The 23,353-nt window shown below is 39.8% G+C and overlaps 3 protein-coding genes across 7 annotated transcripts; 1 reads left to right on the top strand and 2 right to left on the bottom strand.

Annotated features, from left to right (window-relative positions):
* Positions 1 to 1,178: 1,178 nt before the first annotated feature.
* On the bottom strand, positions 1,179 to 14,578 carry ikbkg (inhibitor of nuclear factor kappa B kinase regulatory subunit gamma). Of its 4 annotated transcripts, XM_086069840.1 has the most exons (15): positions 14,260 to 14,578; positions 13,647 to 13,787; positions 11,351 to 11,610; positions 10,232 to 10,306; positions 10,044 to 10,145; positions 9,324 to 9,506; positions 8,076 to 8,137; positions 7,913 to 7,960; positions 7,111 to 7,308; positions 6,865 to 7,017; positions 5,554 to 5,626; positions 5,319 to 5,453; positions 3,628 to 3,764; positions 3,249 to 3,325; positions 1,179 to 3,019 (listed from the first exon to the last, which is right to left on the bottom strand). In XM_086069840.1, the coding sequence occupies exons 2-15, from the start codon at positions 13,783 to 13,785 to the stop codon at positions 2,829 to 2,831; spliced, it is 1,833 nt and encodes a 610-aa protein (XP_085925966.1). In that variant the 5' UTR covers positions 13,786 to 13,787; positions 14,260 to 14,578; the 3' UTR covers positions 1,179 to 2,828. The 4 variants fall into 4 exon arrangements, with proteins under 4 accessions (XP_085925966.1, XP_085925967.1, XP_085925968.1 ...); XM_086069841.1 differs by lacking the exon at positions 7,913 to 7,960; XM_086069842.1 differs by lacking the exon at positions 10,044 to 10,145.
* A 306-nt stretch (positions 14,579 to 14,884) lies between these two features.
* On the top strand, positions 14,885 to 17,765 carry tmed4 (transmembrane p24 trafficking protein 4). The gene is made up of 5 exons (XM_086070240.1): positions 14,885 to 15,089; positions 16,061 to 16,161; positions 16,590 to 16,715; positions 17,042 to 17,188; positions 17,257 to 17,765. Exons 1-5 carry the CDS (start codon positions 14,954 to 14,956, stop codon positions 17,404 to 17,406), a joined length of 660 nt encoding a protein of 219 aa, XP_085926366.1. The 5' UTR covers positions 14,885 to 14,953; the 3' UTR covers positions 17,407 to 17,765.
* A 647-nt stretch (positions 17,766 to 18,412) lies between these two features.
* Positions 18,413 to 23,077, bottom strand: plpbp (pyridoxal phosphate binding protein). Of its 2 annotated transcripts, none has more exons than XM_086066942.1 (8): positions 22,922 to 23,077; positions 21,946 to 22,053; positions 21,817 to 21,852; positions 21,667 to 21,742; positions 21,452 to 21,592; positions 21,225 to 21,367; positions 20,921 to 21,019; positions 18,413 to 19,337 (listed from the first exon to the last, which is right to left on the bottom strand). In XM_086066942.1, the coding sequence occupies exons 1-8, from the start codon at positions 23,009 to 23,011 to the stop codon at positions 19,155 to 19,157; spliced, it is 876 nt and encodes a 291-aa protein (XP_085923068.1). In that variant the 5' UTR covers positions 23,012 to 23,077; the 3' UTR covers positions 18,413 to 19,154. The 2 variants fall into 2 exon arrangements, with proteins under 2 accessions (XP_085923068.1, XP_085923069.1); XM_086066943.1 differs by having other exon boundaries at positions 22,906 to 23,025.
* Positions 23,078 to 23,353: the final 276 nt, after the last annotated feature.

Here is a 23,353-nt window from a genome sequence, read left to right as displayed (position 1 = left end):
GCTGATTAGCTGATCGTTTCAAACACGTGTTGTTTTTGGGAGACATGGAAAACAGGCTGGATGGCGGTACTTGAGGACCAGGGTTGAGAACCACTGCTTTATGCCATATACGTCACTTCGCCCTTTCCCCATTCTTTACAAAGATGGAAGTCAAGTCGAACGGCTACGCACGATAATTGCTTTCATGGCAGAAGTAGAAAAGAAAAAGGGAAGCTACCCGGATTAAAGGATAGTCAAGGATCAACAAAGCCAGGCTTTCACTTGCTGGCAGACGTATTTAGGACATTTTTGGGGGTGCTTCACCACACCCAAAGTGAACAATAGCACCCCCACATTTTTTGAGTATATGGATATATTTTTACTGTGTTATTTTTAACAAGCTAGAAACGTATAGCTATAATATATATATAAAACCATAGAGTTTAAAATTAATATTTAAACAACAAAATACAGTACACTCCCCATCTGATTGAAATTGGTTTGATACACGTCGACCCCTCCCCCGCTTTCTCGTTGAGTGAAAGTGTTCCTTCCTTTTACCAGAATATGTGAAAAGTTTCTTACCTTCTACCACTCAACACCAACACATTATTTTCATTACTAGTCTGTTTTTTTGATCCTCAATTATGTTGCTACGTGCTAATGAGGGAAACAATTTTTTGTTCATTCCCACTGTAAACTGTGGGGAGCTGGTTTACTCCAGAAACATGCATACTGTCAATGCGTATGTTGAGGAGCTGTTGTATCAAAACGAGTACCCTTCTCAAGAAATTATAGTTGGGATATGTTTATATTTTAAGTCCTTTTCTCCTTTGCATAACTTTTATTAGATTCGGTTTACTCACTGATTTCCCATGCAACTTTTGGAGCAGGAAGTAACCTTAAACCATCCCCAAAATTATTGAATAAGTGGGGATACCACCAATAAGCATTTATTATTATTACATGGCTCCCGTGGTCAAAACGGGTTTTGTTTTTTGGTCCCACTCCAGTCCTATTAAATATTAATTACTAATTTAGGTTACTTCATGTGGATTAACACAACTACAATGGTGTCAAAAAACTGAAACTAGTACACAATGGCCATCAGTGCCTACAGGGTTTGTGGAATTTTAACTGATGTGAATGGAACTGCCGGGTAGTTGTTTTCTCAGCAGTTTAGCAGCATCATTCACGTGTGAGCCAATGAACATGTGATTTATTCCAGAACTTGTCAACGGATTGAAACAAATTTTCATTACACCAACAGAGAGCATCCATTACAGACAATAATCACAAAAAACGTTAACCTCAATGCTCTTACATTCAGATAATTGAAAGCTACAGGGAAGAGTACACAGTAAAGGTCCTCAGTGATATAGAAGCGATGAAGTCAACAGCATACACAGACACAGTACAAAGAGAATGGCTACTTTGTTCACTAAAGGTTAAACCATCTCTAGTACAGATATGTTTTGAGGTAATGCAGACTTGCAACATTTATGACCAAAACATACCATAGTTGAATATACACCTTAATTTAAAGCTTACTAGGTTATCCGCTCACGTTTACCCTTCAGGGAGATCGGAAAAATGACTTTACTGTTCTTGTTTATTTTTTTAATATATATATTTTTTAAAGATATATCATTTTAGGTCCAAAGATTAACTATAAATAAATAGCAGTGGATAACACAATTAAAGAACACATTTAATTTCACACACGTCAGCTGTTCCTTTTTTTCTTTTTTTTTTTTTTTTTAACCCTAACCCTGTTAAAATGCACATCTTATTTGCATTTGCATATGTGAAAAGGAGGTGGAACCTGGGAAAAGCAACAGACAACAAAATAAGTGGGGGGAAATGAGAGCATTGAAGAAAAGCTACAGCAGAAAGTGAATGGGTGGACCAGGTCAAGAGGAATACGATGCTATTGTTCTTTCATTCACAAGAACAGTCCTTTGTTTGGCACATCTGGATTCCATCGTAGTCATTTTAAGCGTCCATATTAGGTTAACTTGATTTAAATGTGTGTTGCATTTAAGTGCAAGTAAGGTGCAACTACAAAAATGTTTACCCGAGCTACACACCGAGCTGGAGAGGAACCCCCGTCCGTCTACACCGATCAGCCATATCAATATAACCTTCAGATTAATACTGTATAGGAGCTAAAACAGCTCTGACAAGAACTTTGACACCAAACGATTAACATCAGACTGCTTAAATGTGTGCGTCCGACTTGGCGCCTACTGTCCAGTCTGTCTGAAAGAACCTCGACTAGATTGAAGTGAATGGACTTTGGATGCCAAGTCAACACCTGCAACTTGGCCACATCCTTTTGCATTTCTATACTGACATTCTTTACATACTATACACTTGTAGCACTGCCTGGCGCACACTATCGCTTGTCCTGTTATACAAATAAAACCGAGAGTATATCAAACTCTCCAATTGCACAGCAAAATTGCTCTTGCGTGAAAAGGCATACTGAGCTTCCGTACTGCATGGCTAAGCATCTGAACAGGGCATGTTATTTATAAAACATAAAAAAAATTGTGCTTTAGTACCTTTCTGTGGAACAACAACTACCGGTACATTTAGTGCCCACCATCCTATTGTTGGGTCGCTGACTGTCCTTTCTCAAATCCCTTATGGTAGATACTTGCCACTCCTCCAGAGATCCCAATTCCAGAAAATGAACTGAGGTCAAAATGGTGACATACTACAGTCTAAAATCTCAATTAATGGCAGGTGCTATTGTAACAAGGTCATGTTATTCAATTCACATATCAGTGATTATAATGGTATGGCTGGTCGATATATAATTATTGAAGGGAACGCTGAATCTGTTACTGTATACAGTCCATAACATGGATTTGCAGTGTGTCCATATCTGGAGCCTGGTACTGGCACTTGGGACAACATAAATCTGGCAGATCCTCAACTCCTGCTGCTCCTTGATCACCAACCTGCACCAATCCGGGATTGCGGTACGAGGAGGGAGGGGGTGCTGTGTTGAAAGCTCCGGCAGAAAATCCACCTGATAATTGAGCACAAGCAGGTTACTCTTCATGACACACTTTTCTTTCTTTATTTATCTTTTTGCTGTTATACTGCTATATTCTCCTTCAATGTTAACAAGTATACTTGTTCTATCGCAAATATCCCCGCTTCAAGTATAGACAATTAAAAACTGTATTGTGTTAATGTTACTTTTTTTCATTTTTAAAGTTCTATCAGGATGTCTGTATCATTACTTAGCGATATACCTTGTGGAGGCGGAATGTGTGGAACCCGTGCTGAAAAGTCCTCTTGATGCCTCAGCTTCATCTGCTCCATACGTGCCCTGAAACAGTGGAAGGTGTGGATACGTTCATGAACCTGCTTCAAACATCCATCAAGGATGACTTTCCCAGATGTTTGATCTAATCTTGACAACGGCAGGTACTGTAAAGCTTGATGCTGGTACAGCATCCTGTCAATTCAGTTCAAATGGACATAGACGAAAATACTCTTGACTTCCTCAAAGTGTGTGGACAAACTGTCAGCACTATCACAGTAACAAATGCCCTCTTTATGAACAGATTCAACCAAGGAGACAAGTAGGCTTTTTTTCTTCTTCAAAAAAAAAAGAGAGGAGATATTCACCGGGATGCAGCTTCCTGTTTGTGCCTATCAATCTCAGCCAAAGCATGAGTCAGCTGATCCTGCAGCTCTTCTTTCTTCTGGTTTAGTTTTTCCCTTGCTTCTCGTTCTGCAAGGAAGTCTGCCTTGTAGATCTCAGCCTGAACACAAAGAAAGATGGAGGAAAAGAAGTTTATATGACCAAATTCTGATACATTAGTTTCCATTCAAAATGCACAACCCGCAGTTGCTACTTGGGAACAGAAATGACAATTGATGCACGGTTTAAAAGCCACGTCAGCCTGCAAAATGTTCGACCTAGTACACATACCAGCACTAATACACATAATCTGTTGAACTTGAAACACAAAAGCTGTTACATGCACACCATTGTAAATCTTGTGTTGCTCTGGTGTATTAACTTATTCAGTGGCAGCCGTTTTCAGGCCCAACTACCTAGCATGTGAAAATATAAATAAATAGCAAGGATTGAATGTTTGGATTCTCAAAAGACATGAAAAAAAAAAGGTCCATGGCATTGCATGAGTTTTAATAGTGTGTGTCCACTACTTTTTAGAACATACACTGCCGTGAAAACTCCAGATTAATTTTTGCTAATTTATCACACTTTTTTTTATGCATGTTTAAGTACTATTTACGCCAAGACTATTAGAAAAAAATGATAAACATGCAGTTTTTGTCTTGTTTCCTGTCCTCTCTGAACCTAAAATAAATACAAATACAATTGTTGTTATTATTTATTATATTAATTGGTGTCTCTAAAAGGGAAATTGATCTCTTTACATGTTCCCCTTCATAACTTTATGATTTAGAAACTGTTGTATTTCAATTTGCACTGTCTTTATGAGAGATTACAATGATCAAGAAGGGGACAAATGTTTTTTTCATGCCACTGTGGGTTCAGAAATGTTGTTGTGCAGTATTGTTATTGTTTTGATCTTGTGACAAAAACATTTGACCTCGTTTTCATTAGACCATTGCACAATTCCCACATGCTTTAGGGAGAACTGAATAATTTTTGGACATATTTATCTTTTTACGGCAAAACATCAAAAAACAACATTGTATAATAACACCCATGATAAAGCAGGATTGTGTGAGCGTCATGCTTTGGTCCTCTGAAATCTTTCTACAGCGTAAATGGATTCTAACTGTGGTCAATTCAGTTGATAGGACATGATTTGGAAAGGCACACACGCCTGTTTATATAGGTCAAACAATTGTCAGTCCATGTAGAATTTTAAGGAACACAAGTATTTTTTTTTAGCAAAAAATGAAGGACTGTGACTACTTTTTGGATATACTGCACATCTAAAAAAAAAAAAAAAAATGTCTTCACGAAAATAAATGAATCCCAGCCTGAATGATCTTAATAAAGACAAATGTGCACTTAGTTTTAGGTCACAGCCCGATGTTAAACCAAGTTGTACAGTAGTCATGTGTCAGTTCTACTGGAATGTAAAACTAATGGTTTACAAATGGTAATAAGATCATTCAGCTGACTGATGAGTATTCAAACAGAGATTTTCTGCTTAGCCGATGAAAGAAAAAAAAAAAAACGATATTAAGCTTTTGCATACTGTATGGGTTTGGAGCTTTTTGAGCCATTTCAAATGTTAGGAAAAATGTGCAACTCAACACCCTCAACTCAAAGCACCCTTTTAATCATGCCGACAGAATCACGGAACTCGTACCTGCGCAGTGAGGACAGGAACCGTCTCCAGTGAGCCCTTTTGTTGCTCTACCTCCTCCTTCAGTTTGTCAATCAGGTCCTGCTTTAGGGCCAGAGCTCTCTCTGCCTCCTCTAGTCGGTTGCACAGATCTCCTCCCTGGAAAACATTTGTGGTACATACAGAAGGATGGGAAAACATTAACCTGGTTTATGTAGAATAACTCACAGGGGTGTATCGTTCATTCAATGTACTTTACCTCACTCTTGAGTATAGAATCATAGTCTCTAAAGAGACATGTGTAGGCATGCTGTAGCTGCGTCAGTTTTTTTCTAAAAAAAATAAATAAAAATAACAAGAGAAATTAATACCAGCATTTAGTTGGTAAATGGACCGTTTTATCTACACCATACACTCTAAAAACAGTTGGGTCAAAAATGGACCGATCGTAAAACAACTCATAAATATTGGTCAGATCCTTTACTTGGGTCAAAAAAATTGGATCATTTTGTATAGAACAACCCAGAAAGTTGGGCCAAATTGACCCATAAAGTGGATCAGTCCATTTTTGATCCATAATTAGTTTACTTTTGACTAGTGCTGTCAAAGTTAAAGCGTTAACTGATTAATTAATCACAAACAATTCTCGCATTAATCATGAATTAATTTTGACCATAGATCCTTTAGCGTGACAGCGGATGGCTACATTTAAGGTAGCACAGGTTGTGTTTGAGCAATAAACACCATTACATGCATTAAAGTAAAGCATTTAATAAATGTTTGTATATCACATTTAGAATATTTGTTCATGTAAAAACATTGGGGTCCTTTTTTTCCATTTTAAATTCTGCAAAAAATTAACTGATTAGAAAAAGATGAGGATGAGCGTATGCAGTGGATCAAAAAATGTTGAAGACATCCTCATAGCATTAAATGTCAAAAGAATTAACACATAAACGGTGCTCCTCAAATTTAGCGGGGGGAAAATGTTGATAAAAAGCCTTTTTTTATTAAGTGATTCATCGTGATTAATCAAGATTCTAAGATGTGATTTATCTGATAAAAAAAATGTAATTGTTTGACAGCTCTACTTTTGACCCAACTGTTTTTAGAGTGTACAGTGCCCAAAGCACTTTACAATTAAAGCCTCACACGCGTACACTCATACACCAGTGGTCGGCTGCTGCAATGCAAGGCGCTGCCAGGTCCACTGGGAGCAAATCGGGGTTTGGTGTTTTGCTCAAGGACACTTCGAGATGGTCTCCAAGGGTGAGGATTGAACCCACAACCTTACAGATGGGAGACAACCACTCTACCACTGAGCCATGCCGCCCCCAGTTAGACGGGAGTTATTTTTTATTTTTTTTATTCTATTTCTCATTTTAGTTTTTACATGAATGTTAAACATGCCTAAATGTTTGGGTTTGTCATGTTTTTTCCAGTACACCCCAAAACATTTTTTAACTAACAAACTAGCAAAATGTCGTTCAGTAAAAGCAGTTTTCACAGAAATGAGTACAGTATATTACAATTAATAATAATGTTTTCTAAAATGTGTGTGTGTCCCTACTTTTCCACAGTGACAACATGTCTCTCTGCCTTGAGGGCTTGCTCCAAGCTCTGAATCTGCAACATAAGCTTGTCCATGTTCACATGATGCTGATTCCTCTGCTGCTCCAGTTCTTGCTCTGCCACCTGCAGGGCTTTCACCTTACTGCACAATCTGCACACAAGCACAGCAAAGTGCATCAATATGAGCTCACACACGCAGACTTGTCTTCTTAAATCTCAAGTACACCCTGAAGTGATCGCATACTTGTCCTCCAGCATTTTGCGTTCTTGCTCGCTTTTGTCCAGGCAGCTCTGCCTCTCGTTCAGTTCTGCTAAGAGAGACGTTGCCTGAGCTTTGAGAGCCTCGCAGTCCTTGTCCTTTTGCTTGAGCACAGCTTCGGTTCTGTCACGCTGAGCAGAACTCTTCAGCAGGTAGTCAAGCTTCTCCTCTAGTTCACGATACCTATTCATTATTGAATCATAATTAACTTCCACACTTAAAAAAAAAAAGATTAACCTCCACTAAAAATCCATTAGATATACTGCGCTAACAAATCTGTTTGGCAAAATCAAATTATGCATACATGATGTGTGATATGTATGATGGTGAGATCAATCCCTATTTGCATAATTTTCAAATTTTCAAAATTATTTATCCTCGATGCAATTTTTTCTTAGGGATCACAATCATTTGCACAATTGTAGCAAAACATCTAGCATCAAGTACGTTCTAATCAATTATAACATTAGAATAGAGAAAAGGCATGAATAACTTTAGTCATAAACATTTTTGTCAAAATGCAAAAATGAAAATTGTAATGTTGTATTGTAATTGTACCTCTTAACTCAATGTCTTGTGTCGTGTCCAGCTAAAGGATATGCAGTGACAAAATAAAAAGGCGTGTTTTGGGCTTAACTGTTCACACCGTTTGCAAAAAAAAAAAAGGAAAAAAAAGCCACATACAGACAGAAGAGGTTGCAACAGCCACAGTGCAGAACAGAGGAGGCGGTAGCGAGTTGACATGCATTTGACCAGGAAAAAAAGCCACACAGAGCTGTGGGCTCACCTGCCCTGCGTGGCCTGAAGTTGCTCTGTGAGTTTAGCCAGGCTAGAGCTGGTACAGGGTAGAGGAATGAAGGGAGTAGATATAGCAAAAAGAAGGCTTTCATTACAAGAATAAAAACCAACATGACAAGCACCATTGGACTAAATGTCATCAAACATCGTACCAGTCAGAGGAATATTGGGCTTCAGTGCGATGTTGACCAGCCTCCTCAGTAGCGCCGCTTGCCTGTTAAAGACATTCATGTAAGCCTTTGGGGTCACACTTATCCCACCAAGATTTGCAATAAGTAAAACAATATTAGCAATAGTTTTATTATAAAACTAATAGTAATGGACAATTGAAGCAAGTGGGAGAAACTCCATCCATTATCTGAACCGCCAGCTGTTGATAGTTTTTATTTGTTGACATAAGCACTACTACATTTATGCTATTGTCCTCATATTTCTGACAATGTGATTTGTACATGTAAAACTCACAATACCTATCACATCAATACATTATTTTCAAACGTCACACTCGTGACCCCACTGTAGAAGATGTCTAACTAAGACACCTCATAAATATAAATGGCATGTCTATGAAAAATAACGTAATTCGCAACAGTTATAGTAGGCTTGTGTCAGTGTGGAATTTGTGTTGCCTGTTTTAATTTTATTGTGAGTGCACTGGATGCAAACTTTAAATTGACTAACTCATTCTATTAAGCTACCCATTTTTACAGCGCTTAAGTTATTCAGAGTAATTGGAGAGCTTGAGCTCGATCCTAACTGGCTTTGAGTGAGAAGTGGGATACTTGGATTGGTCACCAATCAATCACAGGGCAAACTCATCCTAGTTATTATGTACGGTAAGCTTGATTAAAAAGATGTCTTGTTTGCCACCGGATATTTTGGCAGGATAGCTACAGTATTTCCATGTAACTCATCTGTTCACTGGTTCGTGGTAATGTGAGGACACCAAGTATATTGTCTTGTAATGTTTCTCAATTACTGTATTTTTTGTTACACCCCCACCCAGGAAGAAACCCCCCCCCAAAAAAACAACAACAACAACAAAACTTTCCACCATTATAATATAGTATCATTTGTTTATAAAATTGTTGTAAGTATGCCTATACAGAGGAGCTAATAATAAAAACAATGAAAGCACCGCTGCCACCTACTGTCGTGGATGTGAAATTACTTTATTCCAATACGAAGAAGAAAAAAATTATAATGTGAAAATGGTACGACTCTTGTTCAGCCCGAAATGAAGTCATCAGTTGTTTTTTATTATTATTATTAAAGAAAACAAATTTGTAAAAAAACAAAACAAAATACACAAAACACTCATCCTGACAAACTTGACTTAATCAACAAAATCCTAGTTCATGGCGTGCAATTTGGACCAACTGTAACTGCATCACTGTTACCTGTACTGGAGCCAGTTTGGCTGCCAACTGATCAATGCAGCGACGCATCCGCTCTCTCTCCTTTTCGCCCTCGTCTTTCTGCCTCTCCAGGTCTTCATTTTTCTTTTTCAGATCTCGCATGCCTTCCTCCAGCTTTTCTTTGTGGCTCTTCACTTGCAGAAAGTCATTTGTACTCTCGACGAGCTGCAGAGAGAGGCATGCAATGTGAATTCTGGATGAGCTGAGATACAAGGAGCTATTACTAAAGAAGGAAAGTTGATTAGAGGCTAATCATATGCTCAGGATGAGCTAATAGGCAGAAAATACAAAAGTATTGCTGCTATAATTTACAAGACAAACCAGAGTTTTACATGAGTAAACAGATAAGCAGAATTAGTGTCAATTAGTGTTAGGGATCCAATCATATGGGAGACCTTGGCTTTTAGCAACATATGAAACCCCACCAAGCCCAAATTGACTTTTGCTGGATGTGTAGCACTATTTCCCTCACAGAAGATGGCACTGGTAGCGTAGCAGTAGATGCTGATGAAGAAAATTAGTGTCAGCACAACTCAGCACAGCTAACGGCGGAGGGTTCTATTTTGTGTACACTTGACAGGCCATTTAGTCATAATTTTAGTCTGAGCGATGACTGATTATGTTGTATCAAAAGATCATCTTGAGGCAGGAGCAACAAAGAAGATTAGATTGTGAAAACAGCGTCGTCGTGAGCATTCTCACCTGGCCATTTTCCCTGCCCATTGAACCCCCCGATACCTCTGTAATTGAGGTAGGGGGGGTTGGTGGGGCACTACTCACGGAGCTACATATACTTGCATCGCCCTAGAACAGACATCCTCATTAGATGGAAAATAAACAAATATATTAGAACCCAGAGTGCATACTGCAGGTGTCTGCTCAAATCTTACCAAGCTGCGAGGGGGAGTTGTCTGTGTGTGCTGATCTGCTTCCTCCACTATTTTCTTTTCCCGCTGATCCAGGATCTGAAAGAAAAATTAGATTACAGTAATTTCTGGACTACAAGCCCCTACTTTTTTTCCACTTGCTCGACCCTGCGGTTAATACAAAGGTGCGGCTTATCCATCAGATCGCAATGGGGCGCACTATAAAGGAAGCGCAAGAGCGTCAGGCAGAGCAAAACAAACTAAGTGAGCCCAGATACAGTAGGAGAGACAGGGTGGGAGACAATTTGCGCTCTCATTATGGAAAAGAAAGTAGCTGGAACCCAGTGCGGTAACATTAAAACACCTGCGGCTTACAGTCGGGTGTGGCTTATATGTGTAACAAACTCGAGTATTCCCTAAATTTAGCTAGCGCGGCTTGCAGTCAGGTGCGCCTTAAAGTCCAGAAATTACTGTAACTAATTAACTGAAGTTGCTTGCTTGGTATTACAATTTCTACTGCAGCCTATGTTTTGTTTACTTTCTCTGTGTTTATTTATAAACAAATAGAGACAGGTAGGTACTGCGGGGAAGTCCATGGGTGTTTTTCAGATCTTGTGACTAAGCTACTTGGTTCTCTGTTTACATGATTCCATCACGGAGGGAAGGAAATCACTGCGAGGAGATGCTTTCCTTGTTGAAAAGCATCACACGGACAGCTTCTAATATTTTTGACTCTGTTATATAACCAATTGAAGACATAAAAAATACAAAACACAGCTTGCATTATAGCATATATCAGGCCAGGGTTGTGCAACTTAAATGATGGAGGGCCACAATTTTTCATCAGTGCTACTAGGGGTGCCACATGAATACATTTCTGACCATGTAACAAATAACAAAAACGAGTTTGAAATTGAATGATCAATAAATAATCACATAGTGAGATTCCCCCTGAATATATCCATGACACAAGCCCACAATATCACACGTTTAATGAATGTGGTTATTTTTCCTCAGGAGGGCATTCCAGTAGCATGAAACAATCTACAGTAAGACCGGAAACACGTAACTATCCTCACCTTTCCACCGGAAATTCTGAATGTGTTGCCTATGCCTGTTCGTGGATATTTTAAATGAACCAACCTGTGTTGCATCAAGAGGGCCATTCTTTGTTGGAAACGAGCCTTCAGTCTGGCTGGAGCTACAGCAGTGGTTGGATGAGGAAGCTGGTCCATTTACCAGGCCTTGTAAAGAATGGTTCTCCTGTGCCAGCCTTTCCACCAGGGCCCTGGCCTCTTGGAAACGACAACTGAGAAATTCCCTATCCTCCCTCGTCTTTTTCTGCCAACCCTCCATCTCTTCACAGCGCTGACGCAAGGCTAGGTTGCTCCGCCGCAAGGCCTCTGGAAGACATGTGATGGGAAAAGGCACAAGTTGTCAAACTGATGCACATAATGAATTTAATTAGTAGAGGTGATTGATCAAAATGTTCATTCTTAACAGGTATTTTCTGAATTAATGAGAGTTCTCAGAAATGTTGAACTTGTATCTGTAGATCACAACACACTAACACTCTGACCACACGGTTTCTGTATTATTTTTTTTTATAGTATAAGTATTATGATTACAATTATTTTGAGAACTTTATCCAAACACTTTCTTTAGTGATTTATCTACTTTGGGGGAATTTTTGACATTCTTCCTTGCAAAATGCAGCCAGTTGAGAGAGCTTGGATGGGCGTCTAGCATAAACTGCCCGCATCAGGTCCCGCCTCAGTATTTTGAAAGAATTTAAGTAAGGATTTTTTACTGGGCACATCCAGAACATGAATCTTGTTGTTATTTGGCCATTCTTTGGTTGTATAACTGGAATGCTTTGGATTATTGTCATGTTGCATGATCCATCTTCTACCAGGCTGTAACTTCACAAAGGACGGCTTCAGGTTATGATCCAAGATTTCGCAATATTCCTCTGAATTCATGATTCCCTGAATTATGTGGAGTTGTCCAGGGCTTGGGGATGAAAGCCAGCCCAGAATTTAACATTCTCACCCCCCATATTTCACTCTAGGTTGAAGGTTATTTTGCTGGTATGCAGTGTTGACTTTTCACCAAACACGACTGTTTTAGTTGTGACCAAACAGTAAAATGTTGGACTCATCTGTCCACAGAAGGGACTTCCAAAAAGCTTCAGTGTTGTCCAGGTACTCGCTGTCAAAGTTGAGATGGGCAGCTTTGATCTTTTTTTATGAGCAGAGGCTTTTACCTAGCAAGCATTCCATGAAAGCCTTGTCGATTTGATTTTTCTTCTGATTGTTGAAGCATGCACATGTGTCCCAGATGCAGCAAAGGAGGTCTGCTAATCCCTTGATGTGATGTTCGAGTTGGCTTTTTACCTGAATGATCATTTTTCTTGTGGTTCTTGCTGATATTTTAGAAGGTCGTCCACTTCTAGGCAGGATTGTAATAATTTCCAGTGTTCTCGAGTTGCAGATGATCTGCTTCACAGTGGAATGATGAAGCTAATTTTATTTAGATTACTTTATAGCTTTCCCCAGACAGATGTGCTGTCACTACCCACTTCCTGAGGTCCCCTGAGATTTCTCTTCCTCTCAGCATGACTGACCCGTATGGGTTCACCTGGGTAAGACTAAAGTGACATAGTTTTGTCTCCCTAAACCTCTCATTTCATTGGTCTATTTCAGTGGTTAGTTTAGCTACTAAATTGTCCTACCTGATCCTACTTGACTGCTTGTTTTAAGCAATGCAGCTCAGGGTTCACTTACTTTTGCACCTACATGAATTGACCAAAAACTATTTTTAATTAAGTTTTGACTACACCATTGATTAAAAAAAAAACAATACATTGAATTGATAAACCTACACCTGTTATTTCATATAAAATGTAATGGTTCCGATTGAACAACAAAATCAGGTTGAAACAATTGGAAAGCCAAAATTGAACTTTTGAGCAGCACTGTTTGTCTCTCTGTATCCAGCACACAAACCTCCATCTTTATAATAATGCTAATGTTAGTTTTATATATCAGTCTATCATGTTTGTTAATTATTTTCATTTTCATTTTGCTTGCAACTAACTGCGTATGTGAAACATATGCACAATTAATTACCCGGCTTTTTTTTGCAACTCACAATAACAATACAGCACTAAAAAGAATGTATCCTTTTTCTACTGGCCAAATAAGTCTGGTATATTATGATGATAGCTCAAAGTGAAACAGACACTAAGAATGTGTTATGCTACTATTTTGTTGCAAGAGATACAAACTAATGATAAAAGCAATCCTATTTTACCAAAAATAAGATGCCATGGTTTCGTGAGGTAAAGAAAAACAAGGAGTGAAAATAAAATATGGAGTTGATCGCCAGCTGCCAGGACAACCTTGTTTGCTTACTAACATATTATTGGAGTACATACCTCTGAGCTGTTGGTTGTCTCCAAGCAACCTGGTGACCACTTCATTGGCTGCCAGCTCAGGTGGGGCCCTGAGGGCCACCCCACTATCCTCGCTTGACATGTCCCACTGCAGTGGGCCATCAGGTTGAGGCTGCACCATCCCTACGCGCAGATGTAAACACACACATCAATCCTTTATCTTTCTCCTCCAAACAATGGGTGTTAACACGACACGGGCACCTTCGTGTAGTTTAAAGCCTCCACTACACTTGACTGGACGTCTTAACCACACCGTTGTAACGCTACCATCCGTACCGTGCCAACATAGGTACAAAGAACGTTGTCAGTGACCGCAAGAAAACATTACGTCATTCCAAAAACGATGGGGTAAACCGCGGGACTGGGAAATATGGATTTACAGATTCCTCCTTTTTTACATGTAAAAAAAAAGTAGAGTAAATAAATAAAATGACACTTTTAATATACTGATATTAATGAATCTCTGGAAAGGCGTGTCATGTACGGCTCGATGTGCATCATGTTTCCCCATAGTACTGAGACAAGGTATGCACTATGTTTACAACAAAAAAAAACCCATTAGGAATAAATTTATGAAGATACAGTCTTGCGTTACCTTTTATTATTTTCCAGGGTTGTTATCCTGAAAAGCAGGGAGGCAGCCAGGTAGTCGCTCGCTAACAATCTGAGAAAACCCAGCTAGGTAGCCAACTCAGGCAGGCTAATGCTACACAATTAGCAAGTTAGCTTACACAGCTAGCCGGGACTGTTTGAGTTTTCAGAAGCACTTGTTCACATCCCAAGAACCGGACATAAACGTGAAGTGAAGACCTCCGTTAATCATCTGCTCCTATATTTTCTTGTTCTGATAAAACATTCTGCGTGGGTTGACATTAACTGTAAAACACATGACGACGCCAGTGTTGTTAGCAAGGAATTAGTAATTAACCCAGAGTTTAGACTCTAAGGAAGAACTTTTTCGAACTCAACCACAGTCAGAATGACATTTGTTCTACCGCCCCCTTGTTACGACAATTGGGAAATATAGTTATTTAAAATTTTGGAGAAGGCGTCGTTTATATGTGTTGTAGTATAACCACGATATAAGAACACCACTGTTGTGTTTTACATTGATTGCTGGTCCCTTGACTATGATGTAGGCCAGGGTAAGAGACACAACTCAGGGCAAAATTAAAATAGACTTTCAGGAAATCCCCTTCCTCCTTCCGCATTAGGTGCCGACGTCACTAGCACGCAGCGACTCTCGTCTGCAGTCTGCTCTTGAGGTGCAAGAGGCTTTTTCGTTCAATATGCTCGCTACCACTACACTTGGAATTATTTTGATCGCAGCTTGGATTCACCCAAGCTATGCACTCTATTTCCACATAGGAGAGACAGAGAAAAAATGCTTCATCGAGGAAATTCCAGACGAAACCATGGTTATCGGTAGGACGTCGGCTTTGTAGCTCCTCAAATATAGCCTAGCTTTGAAGGCAACCAGCTGGCGTTATTTAAAGCACGGACTGTAAGCGTCGATAAATATTTAAAAGTCGCGATCCCATATTTCCATAAAGACATTTCCCCCACTTTAAATCATTTGCAGATATTTACAATTTGTGCACTTGATAGTACAACGAGTGATTCAATGCAGATATTGTACTGTATAATGACTACCGGTTTCGTGACATTGCGTTTGACACGTGGATTATTCACCTGCGAGAAAAGTATCCACTCTATACGTTTGTTCATGCGTCATTAACAATGACAGTTAAAACTCGGTGCTTTGTTTGTCCTAATTTATAGAGTCAACTTCTAAATGAATACTGACTGTAGTTTTAGTCGATAAATTGGAAATGTGACGTATTTCCATATCCCTTCTCTTTTGCAACTAGTCCAAATATATAAGTGGTTACAAAAGTAGGTACACAGTTGTAAATTATACCGAGTTCTTCATTTTTTTTACCGCCTTTATTAATTTCTTTTTTTAATGCAATATATGTTATGAATTATGCATACATATGAGGATTAGCTAAATGGTCACAACTATCACCAGACCTCACCCCAGTGAATTTCTTATTTTAGGGTGCAAAAGGTAAAGTATATCCAGAAAGTCACACTCTGTTGGTGACCTAAAAATAGAAAAAATTTAAACATGCAATATAGAGCTTTGTTACTAAAAGTGCTCTGTTGTGAGTGACTTTATAAAGCATTTTTTAAATAATAATAATTAGTTACTGTTCCTACTGGGGTTTAGTTTTCGCCACATTTTTATTCTGTAGAAGAGTGTCTTAGCAAAAAACGTCAGTTTTTTTTTAGTGGCATTGTTTCTTATGATGTTGCAGTCTCCACACTATTCAATAAAAAAAACAAAAAAAAAACATATTATGATCTAGTAAGGTGTTTTTGTGTCTCTATAGGAAAGTACCGAACTCAGCTTTGGGACAAACACTCTAATTCCTTCCTCCCAGCCACACCGGGTCTTGGGATGCACGTTGAGATCAAGGATCCTGATGCAAAGGTATGAAAAGAACGCTAAATAGGAGCCAGCCTCAAAAACACAGCTACAATAAATTTGGTGGCATCTCGAAAGTCTAATAAAAAGTGAATATTTTATCATTTAAAAAACAAGGATACCATTGGAAATATGTCGAGTGACTTAATTTGTTCCAAGTAGTATGTCATAATTGTCACCACTCGCCATCACGAAACCCTTATAAACTGTACAGGACAAGTACCATTTTAATATACTCAACTGCCATTCAAGGGGACCTAACTAAAATAACGTAAAACCACTCACTGAAGATGGACGACAGAGGCATACCAGAAGGTGTGGCATCTCAAAAAGTTATAAGAAAAGCAAAACATCCACGCAAGCAGACACAAGAATCCTTTAGCTAATGATGGTGAGCATGTTGAGGCTTCAATGTTTTTGTCCGACCTTTTCAGGTCATCCTGTCTCGCCAGTATGGGTCCGATGGTCGGTTCACCTTCACGTCTCATACGCCAGGCGAGCACCAGATATGTCTGCACTCCAACTCCACCAAGATGGCGCTGTTTGCTGGAGGGAAACTGGTAGAGCGCCGCTACTTAGACTACTTTACTTAAGACACCTTTGGCCTGTTTTCCCTCTGGTTTGTTTTGTTTTCACACTGTAAAAAAAATTCAAGCAAATAAAAATGTGCCCTGTACCTCAAAGATCAAGAATTTTAGAACCTCGAACATCCTTTTTTGAGGGGGTGGTCCTGTCTTTTGCAAAAGGGCCAATATTCACCCCATTGGCCCTCTCATGGTAGAAGCAAATGGTATGCTGAAGATGATTGTGTTGCCTTTCGTGTGAATGTCACCTTTTATGCCCTTCATCATGTACATTTCTAACCACAAGCTTTCCAATGCTGCAGAGAGTGCATCTGGATATTCAGGTTGGAGAACATACCAATAACTACCCTGAAATTGCAGCCAAGGACAAGCTGACTGAGCTGCAGCTGCGTGCCAGACAGCTTCTGGATCAGGTGGATCAGATCCAGAAGGAGCAAAATTACCAAAGGGTGAGCGGCACTTAAAACGAGCTGCTATCTTGACTTTTCGCGCGGCTTAAGGATTTGTCTTTGTGCAGTATCGAGAAGAGCGCTTCCGTATGACCAGTGAGAGCACCAACCAGCGTGTCCTGTGGTGGTCCATTACCCAGACGCTCATCCTCATCGTCACAGGCGTATGGCAGATGAAGCATCTCAAGAGCTTCTTCGAAGCTAAGAAACTTGTTTAGCCGGAGTGTGAAGAAGAGCGGCGATGGGGAGCAACAGACAAGACACCTTTTGAAGACAGACTTGAATGACTGGAACGAAGACTTGTTTTGCGCAACAAATCAAACAGACTTTTTTGTTGTTGAGTATCGGCCTTGGATGATGAAGGAATGTGTACATTTTAAAAGGCAGTTGTATATCTTTTATAACAGGGCAACATATGAGTTTCCTTCCTTTTTGTGTTTTATTCGCTTGACAACGCCGGACATCTTTTGGTTATGCATGAAACAGGTTTTATGCTCCTTTTTATAGTGTTGGAAACGGCTTCTTTGGTGTTTTGTAACAAGTATCCATTAACTTCACATTTGAAATATTCCTATTTCCCAACATCTCATTTTTGTTTATACTTGCTGTATTGTGGGGCATTTAAAGGTTGTGTAGACATATGTCAGTGCAAGACAATTAGGCCACACCCACATTCTTGAACCACTACAATTACATAGTACTGCTATTGATGTTCAAATCCTTAACAGTTTGTCTGGCAACACAACTGCATATTTTTCTCTCCAAATCTTTATAATTGTCACAAAGGGTTTGCGATGTTACCATTGTAATTTGTCCTAAGGATTGGTTATACTGTGGCTAGAAGTCATTTACCTGGTGTTCATGCTGGATTTGTTTAAATGCTTGTTGGTATGTGGATTATTTTTTTGGGGGTGGTGGGGGGTATTTTCAGTATGTCTTAATTTATTACTGTTTGGTTCAATTAATCTTTGCTGGACCATTGTTCAATGAGGCAGACTTGATTAAGTCACAAATGTATGGATTCTTCAGTTTGAGGCTGTCATTGTTTACTGATGTTTCATTTCAAATGTCCAGTTCTTGAGATGCACAAACCATGTTCCAGCATTGAAGTCATGTGGAATTGCCCTCTGCTTAATAAAGACATTTTGTCAAAAAAAAAGAAAAATCATGTTTTAAAGGACTACTTCACAAGCGCGGTACCATAAATAATACAAACACCAGCAACAGGGATAAGTGAAGTTTATTACTCTGCTTAGGTTCTCTCAGAGCAAGATTCTAATCAAAGTTTTAAATGATTAAAGACATATTTCCACAATATGTAAAATCTTTGACAATGACGGCCGCTTTTCATGGAGAAACACCCAACTGCTAGAATCCTTGCATACTGCGTTGAAAACAAATCACGTTGCATAGATGACCTCATATCACAATTACTCTGCCTACACAGCATTCCCTCGGATTCACTCTTGGATTTGCTCCTATCAAGAGACCAATAAGTATATATATATATATATATGTAAAAACCACACCAACTGAACACTAAATAAACAAAAGCCAGTATAAAGAGATGAGAGGTTTATTAAATAAAATCTGCTTAACCTGCACAGCAAAAAGGTACACAGATGTGAGATGACAAAGTAAAGCACACATTGGGTTAGATTGTTAGACATCAAAATACCCACACAACAAACTCCGTCTCCATCTTTCATCAGAATTTTATTAGGTGTACTACGGTTGTCTTGTTACTTCTAGCACAGCTTTAAGTACCATCGATTACTAACAACAGATGGCCAGTACCTTTTATTGGCAAAAGATAAAAAATATATAATTTAAAAAAAATATGCAACAATTTGGCAATCCTAACCCAATGTGTGTGGGAGGGTTTGTAGCACTCTTCTTAATTGCACATTTTACAGTTGTATTGTTTCTCTTACAAAGGAAATTGACAACTTGTTAATGTTCCGATTCAGACTGTCAGGTGCTGCATTTTCTTGGCGGCCTCCTCCGACACCTGCTTGGATGTTTTCTCTGGGCTGGGAGCCGGACTGGGTGCAGGACTCGGAACCGGAGTGTTGGCTGCGCTGTTGGGATACTCCCTGTTGCCGAAGATGATGCTTCCCACGCGTACGTTAGTTGACCCAACCTCGATCTGCGATGCAACAGCACCAAACATTATCAAGCATGATGAGGTATGTCACATACAATGCTTAATAATAAAATTACAGTGTGACGTGAAAATAAATTCAAAGGGGGCCTCTATGCTTGGGGCCCTTAAGCAGTCGAGAAAGGGCCCCGCATATTTCCCTTCCTTTTTTGCTTCTTCTGTCATGCAATTTTTGCATTTGAGCACCATCATGTGGCAAGTCTTGGGAGTTGGACAAAAAAAAAATCTGGCCTAAATTACTCTTCACTTAATAACTTAATTTAGTAATTTGTACTTGTTTATTCAACCACTGAAGATTCACTCGTAGAACCAGACTTATGATCGAATACCGTTTCCAGCACAATTACAATGGAACCAGATTGGCGACACTGGTCCATTTATTTTTTCATTTTCATTTCAATAGCCAAGACAACCATCTTGTTATTTACTCTTTAAGAATTGTATGATATATATATATATATTTAGTACTTTTTTACTTCTTAGTACTTTTAAAGCCCTAGTGTGTATGTTTAGCACTATCCAGTGGTGAACTAAAAAAAACTCAATTTAAAAACCAAACTATTGAAGACAATAATATGCAAAAATATATGTTCCAACGTACATTTTATTTTAAATATATATAATGGTAGGCCTAGTAATCACTAATTAAATTACATGGCTGGAGTGTCACCTTACAAGAGGCTGATGTTTCGCCGCCATCTTCCTGCTACCTTCTGCTTTGCTCTCGCAAACTTTTACTAGCTTTTTTTTTTTAAACTAGCTTCTTCTGCTAGCCGCTCTTGTTAGCCACTCCAACCTATGGCTGTTGTATAACTGTTGTTCGCTATTTCGGCTAAATCTGGCTCGCTCGCCGTCGCTCGCCAAGATGTTTGTTAGCTCACGCAAAATAAAAATTAGTGGTAGGTTTGCGAAATGTGATCTCTCTGAACCACCGTAGTGTGCATGCTTCTAATGCTGCATTCGAGGAAGGTCTGAAGTCGGATTTATCCCAGTAGGCTTTTCTCAGTTACGACCTGAAAGTGTTCATGATGAAAGTAAACAACCAAAATGGTGGATAGTGATAAATTGTTTTTTGTTTTGGTCCTCAAAACACATTTTGACCTCCAGCAAACTTGCCTTCTCGTAGTTTTGCTTCATTTATGTATTTATCTAATTTCATAAGGATCCCATACAGTTCACCGTATAGCGGCATACTGTCACATACATTGTGTTACGTGAAGTTATGTTGAATATTTATGAATGAAGAAAGCTATTCACATTGAAGTCGGTCGGTGAAGTAAGGGTTCCCCCCCCCCCCCCCCGACTCCGTAAGTGGGATTTCTGAGTTCCCGTACACACTCCCTGGTTTGAAGTCTGAAAATGCCGACTTCCCACTTTCCTCGAATGCAGCATAACTACATGCGCCTCGGCTGCATTCCATGCTATAGTGACATCTAGTGGCCACTTATTACACACTGGAGCTTTAAGGCATATTTTTCATCCAATAATACAAATTCAAAATGTCCAACCTGTCCACTACTGTATGTAGTTGAAAAAATAAAAATAAGTCTTTAATGGTTGCTACTCACCGCATGTTCAAAATCTGTGGACATACCCATGCTGAGCTCCACCTCATCCAGAGGTAGCTTCAGACTGTCACAAACCTCCTGCCGCCGACTCAGAAGCATCTGTGAGCAAGCAAACACCATTTAGGGAGCAAGAGGCTGGAGGAGGCCAGGAAAAAAAAAAGCACACAGAAGAAAATATACAAGTCTATATGCGTATCATCACTTGTGACGGAAAAGTGAAAATGTGATACATTTATATGTCTTAACAGCCCCATTTTCAAAACAAACCCTCACAAGCATTTTGGACCAAAGCCAGTGTTTGTACCTGAAAATCTGGATTTGGGCCCTGGGTGAGGTTGTAGCCGTAGCGCCCAATGGTCATGAGTCCTGAGAACTGCAAGGCGGCGCACTCAGACACGATGTGCTTCACGGCATTGACCGTTTCCTCTGGTGGTAGGCCGTATTTACCTTAGTTTGCACACACGTGAACACACGTTCATATCGAACCTGTGACAATGCGTGGAAGACACAGCTAAGGAAACCGAGACTCACTATGTTCGCCACTGGTGTTGATCTGAACCATGACCTTTAACCTCTGCATGCTCGCTCCTCTGATACGCAGCCACGAGCTGTTGACCTTGTCAGCCAGTTTTGCCGAGTCGACGGTCTCCACCAAGAACAAATTTGGCACGCCTGGGGAGAAGAAGGTGAAACCAAATACGTTTTTAAGCAAGTAACTGCAAATAGGACCGCCAGCCTTCACTCACCCAAGAGTTTGTTGACATTATTCTTCTGTAGATGACCAATGAAATGCCACTTGATTTCTGGACACAATTCTAAAATCTGAAATATGGGATCGTTACATAAAAAGATGACACAGTAGTACAAATAATTTGCCTCATAAAAGGTCAACTTACCCTAGGATCTGAAGCTTTCTCCACAAGTTCATTAACCTGGTGTTGAGATACAAGCATGCAGTTTATTTGCATTGATCACACACCTGTTGTTGTTAAGAGGGATGCACAGCGGCCATTCTGCGTACTCACATAATTTTCCCCAAAGTTACGCTGGCCTTGGTTGTAGGCCTCCACCACCATCTCGGGAGGTTTGGTCTTGCTGACAGCGACAAGTCGAGGTGGCACAGCTGGTAGCGTCTGAGGAAAAATTGTATCCTGTAATTTAGTACAGTACAGTAGATGTATGCAGCTGTACCTTGATAATATGAGAGCACATTTTTTCCGAGTTAAGTGCTGTTGAAGTTCAACTCATAAGGCAAGGTAGCACTGTCCTGTACTCTTGTGATGTATTTTAAAAAAAAATACATACCTTTATAAAGACAAGAATGTAAATTGAAGACTCTAATTGGCCACAGGTGTGAATGGTTGTTTGTCTATAGTGTGTGCCCTGCGATTGGCTGGCGACCAATCCCGGGTGTAACCTGCCTCTCACCCACGGTGGACTAGGCTGAGCCTCCAGTACACCTGTGACCCTTCATATGGATGGATAGACTACACCAATTTCAGTATTCTACACCACTGTGACCAAAACAATTAAGCACCATTGTTAAATGACGTCTCAATCATACGTTATTGTATTTTGTATTTTTTGACGCAGCTCCTGTTGAACTCATCACTGTTGGCTTCTGCTGGTTTAAAATTCAACTTTGGTCACTAATAACAAACACACGGTTTACATGGTTAAGATTATTTTTATTTCTACATCACTAATAATACACTTACTAATAACGTGTATGGTGTGGATGTTTGGTAGCCCTTCATCACACCACGAGAATACGAAACCAGAATGGCCATCACCACAACGCATCAGCATGCATGCAGGCGCACTATAAAGGCGTGAGCGGCTCCAAGCCTTGCTACACTGCCACTAATAGACCACGCGTGTTGTTGTCTCTCATCCAAAGGTTGACAACCTTACATAACCGAACGTGGCAGCACGGCGCTACTTTGCACAAACCACGCGACAGCTGTGCACTCGCTGGGACTCACCCGGGCCTGAACGTACCTTGGGTCGTCGGGACGCAGCCTGGTTCACCCGCTGCACCACCGACTGTAGCGCCTTGCCTACCTCCTCCGACATTGCTATTTTCCACATTACGTCGAGTGGCTGCGGCGTGAGACGTAACGTAACGCGTCTTCAGTGACGACAATTGCCTTTCAAAATAAAAGTCTATCGGAACAGGAAGCACGTTGATGTAAGTAGCGCCCTCTATCGTTCCTTCCCAACGCACGCACATTACTTGGCCATGAGAGAGCGCAAAAGGGCCCGTTACGTTTTTCCAATTTCACTTAATTTGTCTGGGGAAAAAATGGTGTCCAAATGTTACTTCCAAAGGCAGAATACAGATAAATCAAAGGATGTAAAAGCCACAGTAGCCACTTGCCAGACTTTCACTTTGTGCGTGAGTCTGTGTGAGAAAGTGAGTGTCAATGATTG

The sequence above is a fragment of the Leptonotus elevatus genome, chromosome 2 (assembly GCF_054856555.1).
Source record: "Leptonotus elevatus isolate MCC_2025b chromosome 2, RoL_Lele_1.0, whole genome shotgun sequence".
Lineage (NCBI taxonomy): Eukaryota > Metazoa > Chordata > Actinopteri > Syngnathiformes > Syngnathidae > Leptonotus > Leptonotus elevatus.
Note: the sequence above shows the minus strand (reverse complement) of the source record. Positions and strands in the feature narration are given on the sequence as shown.